Here is a 12,735-nt window from a genome sequence, read left to right on the forward strand (position 1 = left end):
TAACCCCAGGCTCCAGTAAATGTGTATATTCTCTGTATTTTGTATTTGTTTGTTTCCGAGGTCTTGTCCAAATAAACCTAATTTTATTTCACTGCCTTGTTTTGCCTTGCGTCTGATCCCTTAAATATAAATTTATTAATAAAAGACCTGGTCTACCGTGACAAACATTACTAAATACCATGCTGTAATTTGTCAGTAGTTTATATATGTGCTTATTTAGCTAGAAGGGCACCCCCCCATTATTACATAGTTGCATAGTAGTTGAGGTTGAAAAAAACATACGTCCATCAAGTTCAACCTATGCTAAATTTAAATGACAAGTACTTTATCCTATATTTGTTGTTACATTATATTGATCGAGGAAGGCAAACAAAAAACACCAGTGAAATATCATCAAATGATATTGTCACAAGAGACCAGGTAATTTACACCTTTTTACCTGGATCATTCATTGACAAAACAAGGTAGTGAAACAAATTGTAGTTTATTCGCCTAAAATCGCTTACACACAGTGGAACACAAAATACAGACAAAAATACACACTTACTGGGGGTCTGGGGTCAAAAGCTAGTCTTTCCTAGGTGCACGGAACTCTAAATAAGAGTTTTACCCTGACCGGGACTTAGCCCGGAATCCCCTAGTTCCCAAATTGGCGTCAAGTGCCACACACCGTCGCTCCCTCAAATCTCAGTCGCGTCTACTCCGTTCGCTTTTGAGAACTTGGCCGCTAAAAGTTGGGATTTAGAATCTGGCAGGCAGGCTTGAAATTGAAGCCGGTTGCTCTGCTATTCGTGCAAGAGCAACTTTGAAAAGCCCGCCTGCGCTCTATCGGATGGAGAACTCTAATCTTATTGGCTCACAGGTTCTTTATAGTATTCTAAATTTCATTCATGAAACTCAGCAGCCAATCATCGCGTGGGAAAATTCCCACCAACCAATCGGAGCCAAGCCGGTAGAAAATGCTGGGTCTGCGGGAAATTCAAGATAGCTAGGGAACATGCAAGCCTGGCACCTCACTCCCTGGCTATCACAATGCCACCCGCTGGGACGAGTTCCTCCAGGTCTGGCAGAGCAAGTGGCATCCTAGATGATTGCCATTGTTCTCCGGACCTGGGTTCTCAGCCTTTACCTTCTAACCAAATGCTTTTCACACCTCTGGGCATCCTCTGATTCTTCGCTCCGATGTCCAGCAGACTCCCGGGTGCCTATGGGTTAACCTGGACAGTCTGACTGGACATGTGTTCCGAATGTATAAAACACAATATATACAGTACCTTTAATAAATTTATTTTTATACACAAGTTATAGGATTTAATATACTTATGAGTCTCTGGGTACAGGGGACGGACTAAGCAAGATGTTATACTTTTATTCCTATCTGCCTTATTCTCCACACTCTATCTTAAAACTCAAACAGGACCCTGAGTCCCCCCTCAACCTTGTAGACGGTTGGAGCACCCACAAACCGTACCCTGGTTCTGGGCATTAGCTGGGGTACCCCTTCACCTAGGGATTCCCTCAGCTACAGGAATTTGTTTTATTCCTGTGCCCCATTCACCTTTTTGAGCTATGCTGAAGCAGGGTACCCTAGTGGTGAGTCGCTCTTGCGTTTTCAACGGGATGTATTGCGGGACAATATGCCTACATGTATCCGGGAATCAGGCATGATTCCCTGGTACATTTCTGGTGGATCCGACAACTCTGGATCACCACCTCCTAGGCACATTCTGTAAACGGTTCCTCCACAAAACCCCCCTTGAAACTCATAACCTAGCAATCCCTGCTTGATGGCATGCCCGGAAAGGGAAAAACACAACAAATACTTTAATATGCAAAGTACAGCAGAAACATACAAGGTTTCTGGGCTCAAGAGCTAACTCTCTTGAACCCTTATATATGGATATGGGGTAACCAAAAACGGGCTTAACCTTTATTTGAGACCCTGGTTACCCCCTACCACCTCAGATATCTCGTATGGCGGAAAATAAATTCCTTCCGAAATATTGGCAATCGGATTATTACATGGATCAACATCCTTCCCATGTTTACTTACAGATGCAGCGGCTGTTATGCGAACAAATCTCGAAATGGAACTTCGAGATATGCCCGTGATCCTCACGATTTGTGCCGCAGCAGACTAATGCCCATCGGAGTAACACAGCAGTGTCCTACCGGGGTCTGCCTGTCTGTAATAGATGCGCAGTAAGAGAGAGGCTGAATCAGTCACTCTAAGGCCGTGCCTATAGTGCCGGCGACGGCGATACGACAGGTGACGTCGCCACCGCCGAAAGTTATATTTCGCGCGGCGGCGTGTAATTTCGACAATTTGATTGGTTTAAGAGCCGTCTCGTGACGCGACAGCCCTTGAAAAATCTGATCTTGCTGGCTACCAGTTTTCGCGACGTCACTCCGTCGCTTTGTCGCCGTCGTGCACACTATAAGCGCATGCGGTGGCAAAGCTTTTGTTTTCGGGCGACGTCGCCGGCACTACAAGCACGGCCTAACTGCATGCCTCTCACGTGATCGCGGGGGTTTTATAAAAAATTCTAACATAGTAATGTAGCAGGGGGTCTCCTGAGCTGAACCGCATTGATTTCAGGTCCGGGGACCCCCTACTTCCCGAGATACAGACCCTGTTATGGGGTACCGGTATCCCCATGTTAAAATAGAGTGGGTCACGTGACCGTGGGATCTAAACAAAGCTGATGGATACCGGCACCCCATAACAGGGCCTGTATCTTGAGAAGTAAGGGGTCCCCGAGGCTGAAATCAACTTTGTTCAACTCAGGAGACCCCCTGCTCCCTCACACTAGTATGAAACCCCCCTCCCCCCAAATAAAAAATCATTACCTTAGTGTATAGCTGCTAAGGTAATGAAGCTGCTTACATTTTATTTTTATTCATAGTGTGCGTGAGCAGGGGGTCTCCTGAGCTGAACAAAGTTGATTTCAGCCTCGGGGACACCCTACTTCCCGAGTTACAGGCCCCGGTATGGGGTGCCGGTATACCCGCCATGTTAAAATCCACGTGGGATGTAAACAAAGCAGAGGGATACCGGCACCCCATATCCCTGTATAGCTTTCCTTTCTAAAGAGATGTCCAACCTTTGTTTAAACAGATCTATTGTATCTGCCATCATAGTCTCTATAGGTAATGAATTCTACATTTTAACTGCCCTTACTGTAAAGAACCCTTTCATTTGTTGCTGGTGAAATCTAATTTCCTCCAACCTTAAGGGATGACCCTGTGTCCTTTGTACTGCCCTTTGGATGAATAGTTCTTTTGAAAGCTCCTTGTATTGTCCCCGAATATATTTGTATATAGTTATCATATCCCCTCTTAGACGCCTCTTTTCTAATGTAAATACATCTAATTTGGCTAGCCTCTCCTTATAAATCAGATTATCCATCAACTTTATTAATTGGGTGGCTTTTCTCTGCACTTTCTGTAGTTCCATAATGTCTTTTCTATGGAGTGGTGCCCAAAATTGTACTCCATATTCAAGGTTTACTTCCCTTCAATGCATTCCCCATTTAATGCCAAATAAGATCTTGTTTGCTTTTGCAGCTACTGCATGACTTTGGGGGCTATTGCTTAGCCTGCTGTTCACAAGCACTCCTAAATACTTCTCCATCAAGGATCCTCCTAGTTTATCCCCATTTAATTTTAATTACTAATAATTTTGTTTTTCATTAGCTATTTCAGAATATTATCCCATACTAAACCTTCAAATTAGCTTTCCCTCTATTAATGTCAGATTTACAGTTCTGTAATTCCCCATTTGTGATTTAGCTTCGTTTTTAAATATAGGCACCATTTCTGCTTTACGCCAATCTTATGGTACTGAGCCTGTGAAACTTAGTCCTTGAATATTAAATGTAATGGTTTGGCTATTCCTGACCTTAACTCCTTAAGAAGTCTTGGATGTATGCCATCGGGGCCAGGTGCCTTATTTACTTAACTTTTTTCAAGCCGCTTATGAACTTCTTCCTCAATTAACCAATTGTTCGTTAATATAGAGTTTGTGGCTTCCTCCTGCAGCACTACTATTGCAATTGATTCTTCCCTGTTAAAGACAGAGGCAAATAATTTGTTTAATACTTCTGCTTTTTCCTTACCTCCAATAATCTATCTGCCATCTCACGCTGAAAGGGTCCTATATTACATAGTTACATAGTTACATAGTAGATGAGGTTGAAAAAAGACGTACGTACGTCCATCAAGTTCAACCTATGCTAAATTTAGACAACAGATACTTTATCCTATATCTATACTTATTGATCCAGAGGAAGGCAAACAAAAAAACCCATTAAGGGGAAAAATTAATTCCTTCTTGACTCCAAGAATTGGCAATCGGATTAATCCCTGGATCAACATCCTTCCCATGTACAGAGGCGACACATTTAATTTGAATTCGGCTAGTTCCGCAAGCCGGGAGATGTCCCGGCTTGCTAGCCAAATCCCCTCGGCGTGCCGCGCGTCACCGATGCGCGGTCACGCTTCATCGGGTGCCTGCGCCCCATGCACGAGTGCCCAGGGCTCCCCAATGGAGCCCTGGTGTCCCGCGATGTGGGGGACGGCGGTGGGGGGTTCCGGGGGACCCGGCGGACCCGGAGAGGGGAGGGGGAAGCCCCGATCGGAGGGCCGCTCCTCCGAGGCTTCGGCGCGCGCACGGGACACCCTGGCGTGCGCCCGGTTACTGTCGCGGCCGAGACCAGGTAAATGCTCGAATAAACTTGGCCGCGACAGTATACTTATTTGGTATATCCCTGTATACCTTTCCCATCTAAAAAGATGTCCAACCTTTTTTTTTGAACAAATCTATTGTATCTGCCATCACAGTCTCCATGGGTAATGAATTCCACATTTTAACTGCCCTTACTGTAAAGAACCCTTTCCTTTGTTGCTGGTGAAATTTCCTTTCCTCCAACCTTAAGGGTTGGCCCCGAGTCCTTAGTACTGCCCGTGGGATGAATAGTTCTTTTGAAAGCTCCTTGTATTGTCCCTGAATATATTTGTATATAGTTATCATATCCCCTCTTAGACGCCTCTTTTCTAATGTAAATAAATCTAATTTAGCTAGCCTCTCCTCATAAGTTAGAATGTCCACCCCCTTTATTAATTTGGTGGCTCTTCTCTGCACACTCTTTAGTTCCATAATGTCTTTTCTTAGGATTGGTGCCCAAAATTGTACTCCATATTCAAGGTGTGGTCTTACTAGTGCTTTGTAAAGGGGCATAATTATGTATATTTTCTTTTCTACATCATTTTTTTTGTTATTACGGTACTTAAAGAATTTTTAGGGTGAATCTTACTTTTTATTGCAATCCTTTTTTCATTATCACTTTTTGCTAATTTGATTGCCCTTTTGGAATTTTTGTTACATTCCTTATAATACTGATCTGATATCTCCGTCCCTTCTGACTTCAAGTATCTAAATGCCTGCCTCTTCTTTTCCATTCCCCCTCCTACCTGTTTATTTAGCCATATTGGTTTTGACTTGTTTCTTTTATACTTATTACCCAAGGGTATACACTGGTAAGTGTTCTTTTCTAGCAATGTTTTAAAGACTGCCCATTTATCTTAGACATTTTTCCCTGCAAAAACATAATCTCAATTTATTCCTTGTAGATTAGTCCTCAATTTATTAAAATCTGCCATTTTAAAGTCTTTGTTTCACCCAAGTACAGGCATACCCCACATTAACGTACGCAATGGGCCCAGAGCATGTATGTAAAGTGAAAATGTACTTAAAGTGAAACACTACCTTTTTTGCACTTATTGATGCATGTACTGTATTGAAATCATCATATACATGCATAACTGATGTAAATAACGCATTTGTAACAGGCTCTATAGTCTCCCCGCTTGCGCACAGCTTTGGTACAGGTAGGGAGCCGGTATTGCTGTTCAGGACGTGCTGACAGGCGCATGCGCGAGCTGGCGTTTGCCTATTGGGCGATATGTCCTTACTCGCGAGTGTACTTAAAGTGAGTGTCCTTAAACCGGGGTATGCCTGTAGTATGTTTTTTGATTATTCATTTCAAATGAGACCATGTTATGATCACTTAACCAATATTCAAGTCCGGGAACACTTGTGTATTACTTCTACTATACATTGTTTGGTATAACCAAATCAAGTATTGCCCATCTCCTGGTTGGTTCCTTAATAATTTGGGTCATGTACTGTAATTGTCTTTAAACACACACAAAAAACTGTTTCCTTTCGTTGTAGTGCTATTCTCATTGCCTCAGTCTGTCTGGATATTTAAAATTGCGCATTATGCAAACATCACCTAGTATTGATGCCTTCTCCATTTGCAAAAATATTTTGGCTTTCTCTAACTCACAGATATTTGGTGATTTATAGCATATCCCTACAAACATTTTCTTTATACTTTTACCTCCACTACTAATTTCTATCCACGAGATCTCTACATTGTCATCATTCTCTTCAAAAACCTCTTCCCTTTATATAGCTAAACCCAGTTATAACGTGGTGCTTGGGGCCCAAAGAATCCCATCGCAATATTAGCGAATCGCGTTAGAAAAAAAAATTGTGCTCGAGAATGCACCCCTCGGGTTCCGCAGCCTCCAGAGGGGGTGAGCTAGGATAACTCTTCCAGCTCTCTCTGCTTCTGCCGTCAGCTTCCGGCTAACAGGGAGAGAGAGGAAGATCGGTGCAAGAGCCAGAATGGTTGGAAGATCTGCATGGTACTGTTTATACTGTATATATGTATATCACGTGTTCAGAAAAAAAAACATTACATACGAAAATTGGGAGCTACGCTTGCATCGCTTTATAAGCGGATTTTCGTTATAACGGGGTTGAGCTGTAATAGATTTTAGATACGGTTTAACATACAAACCTATTCCTCCACCTCCTATTTGCTCCATCATTTCAAAAAAGGGAATAACCCTCTAAATTAACTGCCCAGTGTGACGGTGAGGGGGTAACCAGGCTATTAATAAAGGTAGTATGCCTGGCTGGTTACCTCTGAGCCATATTGAGTAGTTTAGAGTGTTAGCTCTTGAATCCATGTATGGTACCTGCAATGTATGTAATTGTATTGCAATAAAAGATTTATGTATGTGTTACCTTTCCAGGAGTGCTACCCAGTGGAGATTCTCAGGCTATGAGTTTCAGGTAGGACTTTGCAGTAAGAGTGTTGTCAAGATGTGTCTAGGAAGAAGGGGGTCCAAAGTTGCTGGCCACCCCAAAAATATACCTTGGAATCAGATTAGTTTCCCGGGGACATATTGACACATCACTCCAGTCAAAGTATTCCCTGGAAAGCAGTTGTGCGACTCACCGCCAGGTTTCCCTGCTTCAGTACAGACCAGAAAGGTAAATGGGGCATAGGGATATATGTATGCCTGGTACAGTCTGGGGTCCCTAGGTTAATAGGGGTCCCCCATTATATGCCCAGATACCAGAACCAAGTATAGAGGTTCTGGAGTGCTTCAACCATAAATAAGGTTGCAGGGCTGATTTCATGTCTAATTCCAAATTCCTATGTATTTAGAAAAGTAACGCCAAGATAAAACCTAAGCATTATTTCGTTCAACTTTTTTTTTAAATTATTCTAGGAAGGTCTAGGAGCGCTGAAACTGAACGTGTGCGTCTTTTCAGTCAAACCTAGGAAACGAGGGACTTAGAAGAAATTGTGAGATTTATATTTTTATTTTAACATTGTGTGTAAGGGTAAAATGTTTTATGCACTGTAAATGAGCTGGGTATTTCCAAGTCTTTGGTTCCGAGAGACCAGCTGGCTATCAGGTTGGTGCGACTAAGTCTGCTCGGGTCCCTGAGTTGAATGCCACAGCAATTGCCAAGGGTGTGTGAGCCATTTGGACAGAATTAGCCTCAATTGCCCTCGTCCTGGGCTGAATGAAAGTCATTGGACAACCATTTGCCCAGACCTTGAGACGTCTAACTCCACGGATGGCGTCTGACTCACAGGTGGCAAAGGTGCCAAGTTGGAGCATGCCCCTGTCAGATTTCTAATCCATCCTTGCCCGGCTTCAGGAGACTGGCAAGTCGCTGATTGGTTGGTAGGAATTCTCCCACGCTCTGATTGGCTGGAGTAATTCATGAATGGGACTGAAATACTATAAGAAAGCCAGCAGCCAATCCGGTCCTCCGATTCTAAGCGCCAAGACAGCAGCGGCAAATTTGAAGCCACGATATGATGCTCTGGGAGAAATAGACGTGAGCCGCCTACAGAAATTTCAAGGCAAGAAAGTCACACTTTTCGGGGCCAAGTTCTGAAAAGAGAACGTAGCGGTCGGGGATGTAAACACAGCTGCGCCAGCCTTCATTCTAAAGCGGCGTACGCCAAAATGCTCTGAATACCGCGGCACAATGCGCTCTGTTTTCCAACCGTTTGGCAATTTACTCTATTTTCGATCGGTTTTCTATCGTGCGCAGAAAATTACATGTTAGCGTTGTCTGCAATACAGTCTAGAAACTCAAGTGGGCGATCGCGAGCTGTTGTCTTAAAAGTCTAAGCAATTCTGTGTGCGCACAGTAATTGTAAATTTGATTTATATTTGAAGCAGAGATTAACGTTACGAGTTCATACTGTATACAGTAGTCTGAGGCTCCTTAGCCAAACACATAAAAAATAGGTGGTCACATACACTGGCGACACACTTTATTCGAGCTCGGCTAGTCCCACGAATTCGGGTATACCTGGGTGTATTGAGGTTTGTGACTGTTTTCTGCCCGAGTGCATTGAGTTATTTTCCAGGCAGGGATTGAAGCATTTTATTCCCGCTGGCTGCAATACTGCACAGTATATATATATATATATATATATACTGCATTACAATTCATGAATTTATGCCATCTGGTAGACACGCGAAGCATTGCAGCCTATTAAATCCTAATCATTATCATTTAACAGATCAGCCGCCCGTCAGCCAGGCATGAACCCAGGCTGGGAAGGCAAACGCAACGGGGCTTGTCAGAGGTGAGGAGCGGCGCATTCCAGGTATCTGCCAGGTACATACTGGGTATTTGCTCGAATAAAGTGTGTCGGTGCAGTACTGTACTGTATACAGGATACTAAAGGGAAAAGAAGTACAGTATTACAAAAATATAACGTCACGTCTTCTTTCGAATATTAATATATTAAATATATTTTTTCCGCTCATGCGAATTGGATCCTTTTTGAAACGCATACTGTATGCGTGTCATCACATTTCTATACTGTATGTATTGTTTATTAAGCAATACTTTTGCTACAGTAGGCTTGCTCTTCTTTTCAAGTAGAGAAAAAGGCTGTACACCTCCTGTATGCTTTTTCGTTTTTTTCATGAATAAATAATATATTTTATTGACGTTGCGCTTGGTTGATTCCGGGTATTCGGTGAGCAGTGACCAACATTTCTACGATTTTTTTCTACACTATTTACCGGCTGGAGCACGCATCATGATCAGTTTGTGTGTGGGTGTCCTTTTTCAATTCTCAGCAACAACAGGCGGACACGGACAGCTTATCGTGTATACCAGCCAGCTGATGTATGGTGTGGGACACAGGGTGCGGTATGGGAGGTTTGCTCCTCATTTTTTCCACATGTGACATGGAGTAGGACCATAGAGGTATTTCATTATATATTTCCTCTTTTTGGGTATTCCTACCAACAGTCAGTATTGCGCTTATCAGCCCCACGTCTCTATATTAAGGTCCACTATCTTCCACAAGGATTAACTGCTGCTAGCTTCATATTATACCTGCACCCAATGCTGCTGTTATCATGCCAATTTCCAGGAATATATATCTTTGAACATGGGTTCATCTACTAACATTATTAGCTGTCTTGTGAGCTGCGAATGGTTTGTTTGTCATCATCACGATATATATATAAATATATTGTAACATTATAATATAATATTACGTGTACTTTGTGTGTGTGTGTGTGTGTGTGTGTGTGTGTGTGTGTGTGTGTGTGTGTGTGTGTGTGTGTCATACTGTTTACAGTAAACAGTATACTGTATACTGCATTGGGGTGGAGTGAGTCATAATGAGTAATAATGAAGTGAGAGATAATTAAGAAAAGAGGTGCAACATACAATTTTTTTTATCTCAAATAATTGCTAGGAAAAGGGTACTGTTAAAAACAATAAGCCATTTAACCAGTAAAAGTGCTATTACACTACTGTACGGTAAAGAAACCATATTGAAAATACTTTACTTACGTGGTAGTGACTGTTGGTATCCGCTTGACATTTTTGGCCTTACCGTGGGCATGATGGCTCACAGTGGCTGCTGGTACAGCAAGGCCCGAAGTACTAAACCAGCGTTGAATCTGTGAAATTCGTTGTCCTCTCTTGTACATATCCTGTATTCTCATGCTGCGATCCTTAGAAATCTTTTTAACCGGCATCGCTGCGTTTAGAAAGAAATACAAGCACAAGAATCTGTAGTCAATGTGTGTTCAATGTGCAGTGAATCAACAAAATGGATGCTGTATTTATACAGTCTTCTTACAGTACACCCACTTTTAACACCTGCACCTCGTGGCCATGCACGCGAAAAAAATGAAACGGGCACAGTGTATAAAAGGTGACTCAAATTGCATAGCCTACCACACGCCGATCTGTATCTGAACTTGCTCTTGTCCAGATACTGCATTGTGCTTTATTCCAGCTGCATCCATGGATCATCCCCAATTCTATGGACGCAGGAACCCGCTTGATTCTGCCGTGCCGACCATGAAAGAGAAAGGCGGATGCCTTTTCCAAGCTAAAGCGAAAGGCCAAGGATAATAAAGAAAACCTTCAGACTCCAAGGGCTAAGAATCCAGGGCCTTATTATGTCAAAAAGATAAAACACAACGCAAAACAAATGGCAGCCACCCGTTGACGACGCTGCTCTCCCGGGAACCACCAGGTCACCTGCTCCTGCACCCATTGACGACGCTGCTCTCCCAGGACCCTCAGGGCACTTGCTCCTGCACCCATTGACGACGCTGCTCTCCCGGGAACCCTCAGGGCACCTGCTCCTGCACCCATTGACAACGCTGCACTGCTGCTGGGACCCCTATCTCATCCGCTGCAGCACCCATCCCCTACAATGCTCTGCTGCTGGGAACCCCTATCTAATCCGCTCCTGCACCCATTGACGACGCTGCTCTGCTGCTGGGAACCCCTATCTCATCCGCTCCAGCACCTATCCCCTACGATGCTCTGCTGCTGGGAACTCTTATCTCATCCGCTCCAGCACACATCCTCTCAGATGTCTACAGCACTCCTTGCACAAGATCCAGCTCGTTCGCCCGCATACTGAATGGGTTAAGTGTCGATATCCCTGACATCTCTATGGTGCTAAAGATAGATCTTCTTTTAGAGACCATGTTAAATATGGATAGGCGGATGGAGAAGATGGATAAGCGTATGGAGAAGATGGATAAGCGTATGGAGAAGATAGAGATTGACATAGTGGGGATACATTGTTTGCTTGGAGTTTCTGTCCCTGTATGTCGGACACAGGAGCAGGAGGGTGTCATGGATGTGACCTTCACACTTCCATCACCAAGCGCACCCCCTCCGTCTGATGAGGATGACATGACAACCCCGTTAAGACCACGACAGGAGATGACAACACCGATAAGATAACTTCTTATACAGTATGTAAAAAAAGTAGTGTATATGAAAACAGCAGCATACTGTTTAAGGTTTTCTATAAAGTTCACAGTTATTCTATCCTAATCAATAAAAATGGCACTGTCACTAAATTGTTGCCTCCGGAACCTGGATTTTTAAATCAGATTAATCAATGCGCAAGCAACGTTACAAAAAGCGATATTATCCATCGAAATCCCTCCGTTTGCCTTTGATGACAAAGTTTCTTTTCTGAGGAAAAATAAAATTATTACTGGCACCGTATGTTATATTTTTCCGTTATTGCTGCTGATAGATTGTTCTGTTGTTCAAAATTTATAACATAATGTTTGAACTCCAAAAAAAAAATTAAATAAAGTTGAATATTTTTTTAATTGTTTCATTGTGCAACCTTTTATAAAAATGTCAGTGTTTCAAAAACATACAGTAAGTACTGTAACATTTCACAATGGTTGGCTAAAATCAGTCGGTCCTCAAGAAGGCCACAAATGATTATTTTGGGGGGTGGGGCGTCTCTTGTTCACATAAACGCATGCGCCTAAATGTGATGACACGCATATGCAGTCTGAGACATACTGTACAGTACACGCATGCGCCTAGCTGTCCACCAATTGTTAAGTATCTACTGTAGAAGCTGCTCAGCCAATGATCTTGCTGGATTACATTTTCTCGAATTGTGACTAAAATAATAGAACTAAATAACCATAAGCAGAGCGATTGATTACAGGGGAACGGACCGATCTGCAATAACTAATCGCTCGTCTGTGTGCATAATATATTGATAATTTTAAAAAAGAATAAAATACGGCAGCTTGAACTGCAGGTAGTGTACTGTAAAACACATACAGCAGGCCTGCACAACTTGTCAAGTGAGAAGGGCCGAACTGCTCCAAGGAATACAGATTCGGGCCGCACGGGTAAAATCATCATCATCATCTCTCCCCAGCACCTCTCATCATCATTCTCATATCTCCAGCACCCCTCAATCTCTACCAGCACCCCTCATCATCCTCATATCTGCCCCAGCAACCCTCATCCTGATATATATCTCCCCAGCACCCCTCATCCTCATATCCCACCCCAGCACTCCTCATCTTCATATATCT

At 43.1% G+C, this 12,735-nt stretch overlaps 1 protein-coding gene across 5 annotated transcripts in view; it reads left to right on the forward strand.

Moving 5' to 3' along the window:
* The window catches only part of POLR2B (RNA polymerase II subunit B), a 299,158-nt gene that overhangs the window by 265,778 nt on the left and 20,645 nt on the right, over nt 1-12,735 (forward strand). The window contains exon 22 of one of the 5 annotated variants that reach the window (XM_075603650.1): nt 7,591-7,667. The exons of the other annotated variants lie outside the window; for them this stretch is intronic. Coding sequence (XP_075459765.1) covers nt 7,591-7,659 — 69 coding nt within the window. The 3' untranslated portion in view covers nt 7,660-7,667. The remainder of the gene's footprint in view (nt 1-7,590; nt 7,668-12,735) is intronic. 5 annotated transcript variants of the gene reach the window in all.

The sequence above is a fragment of the Ascaphus truei genome, chromosome 1 (genome assembly GCF_040206685.1).
Source record: "Ascaphus truei isolate aAscTru1 chromosome 1, aAscTru1.hap1, whole genome shotgun sequence".
NCBI lineage: Eukaryota > Metazoa > Chordata > Amphibia > Anura > Ascaphidae > Ascaphus > Ascaphus truei.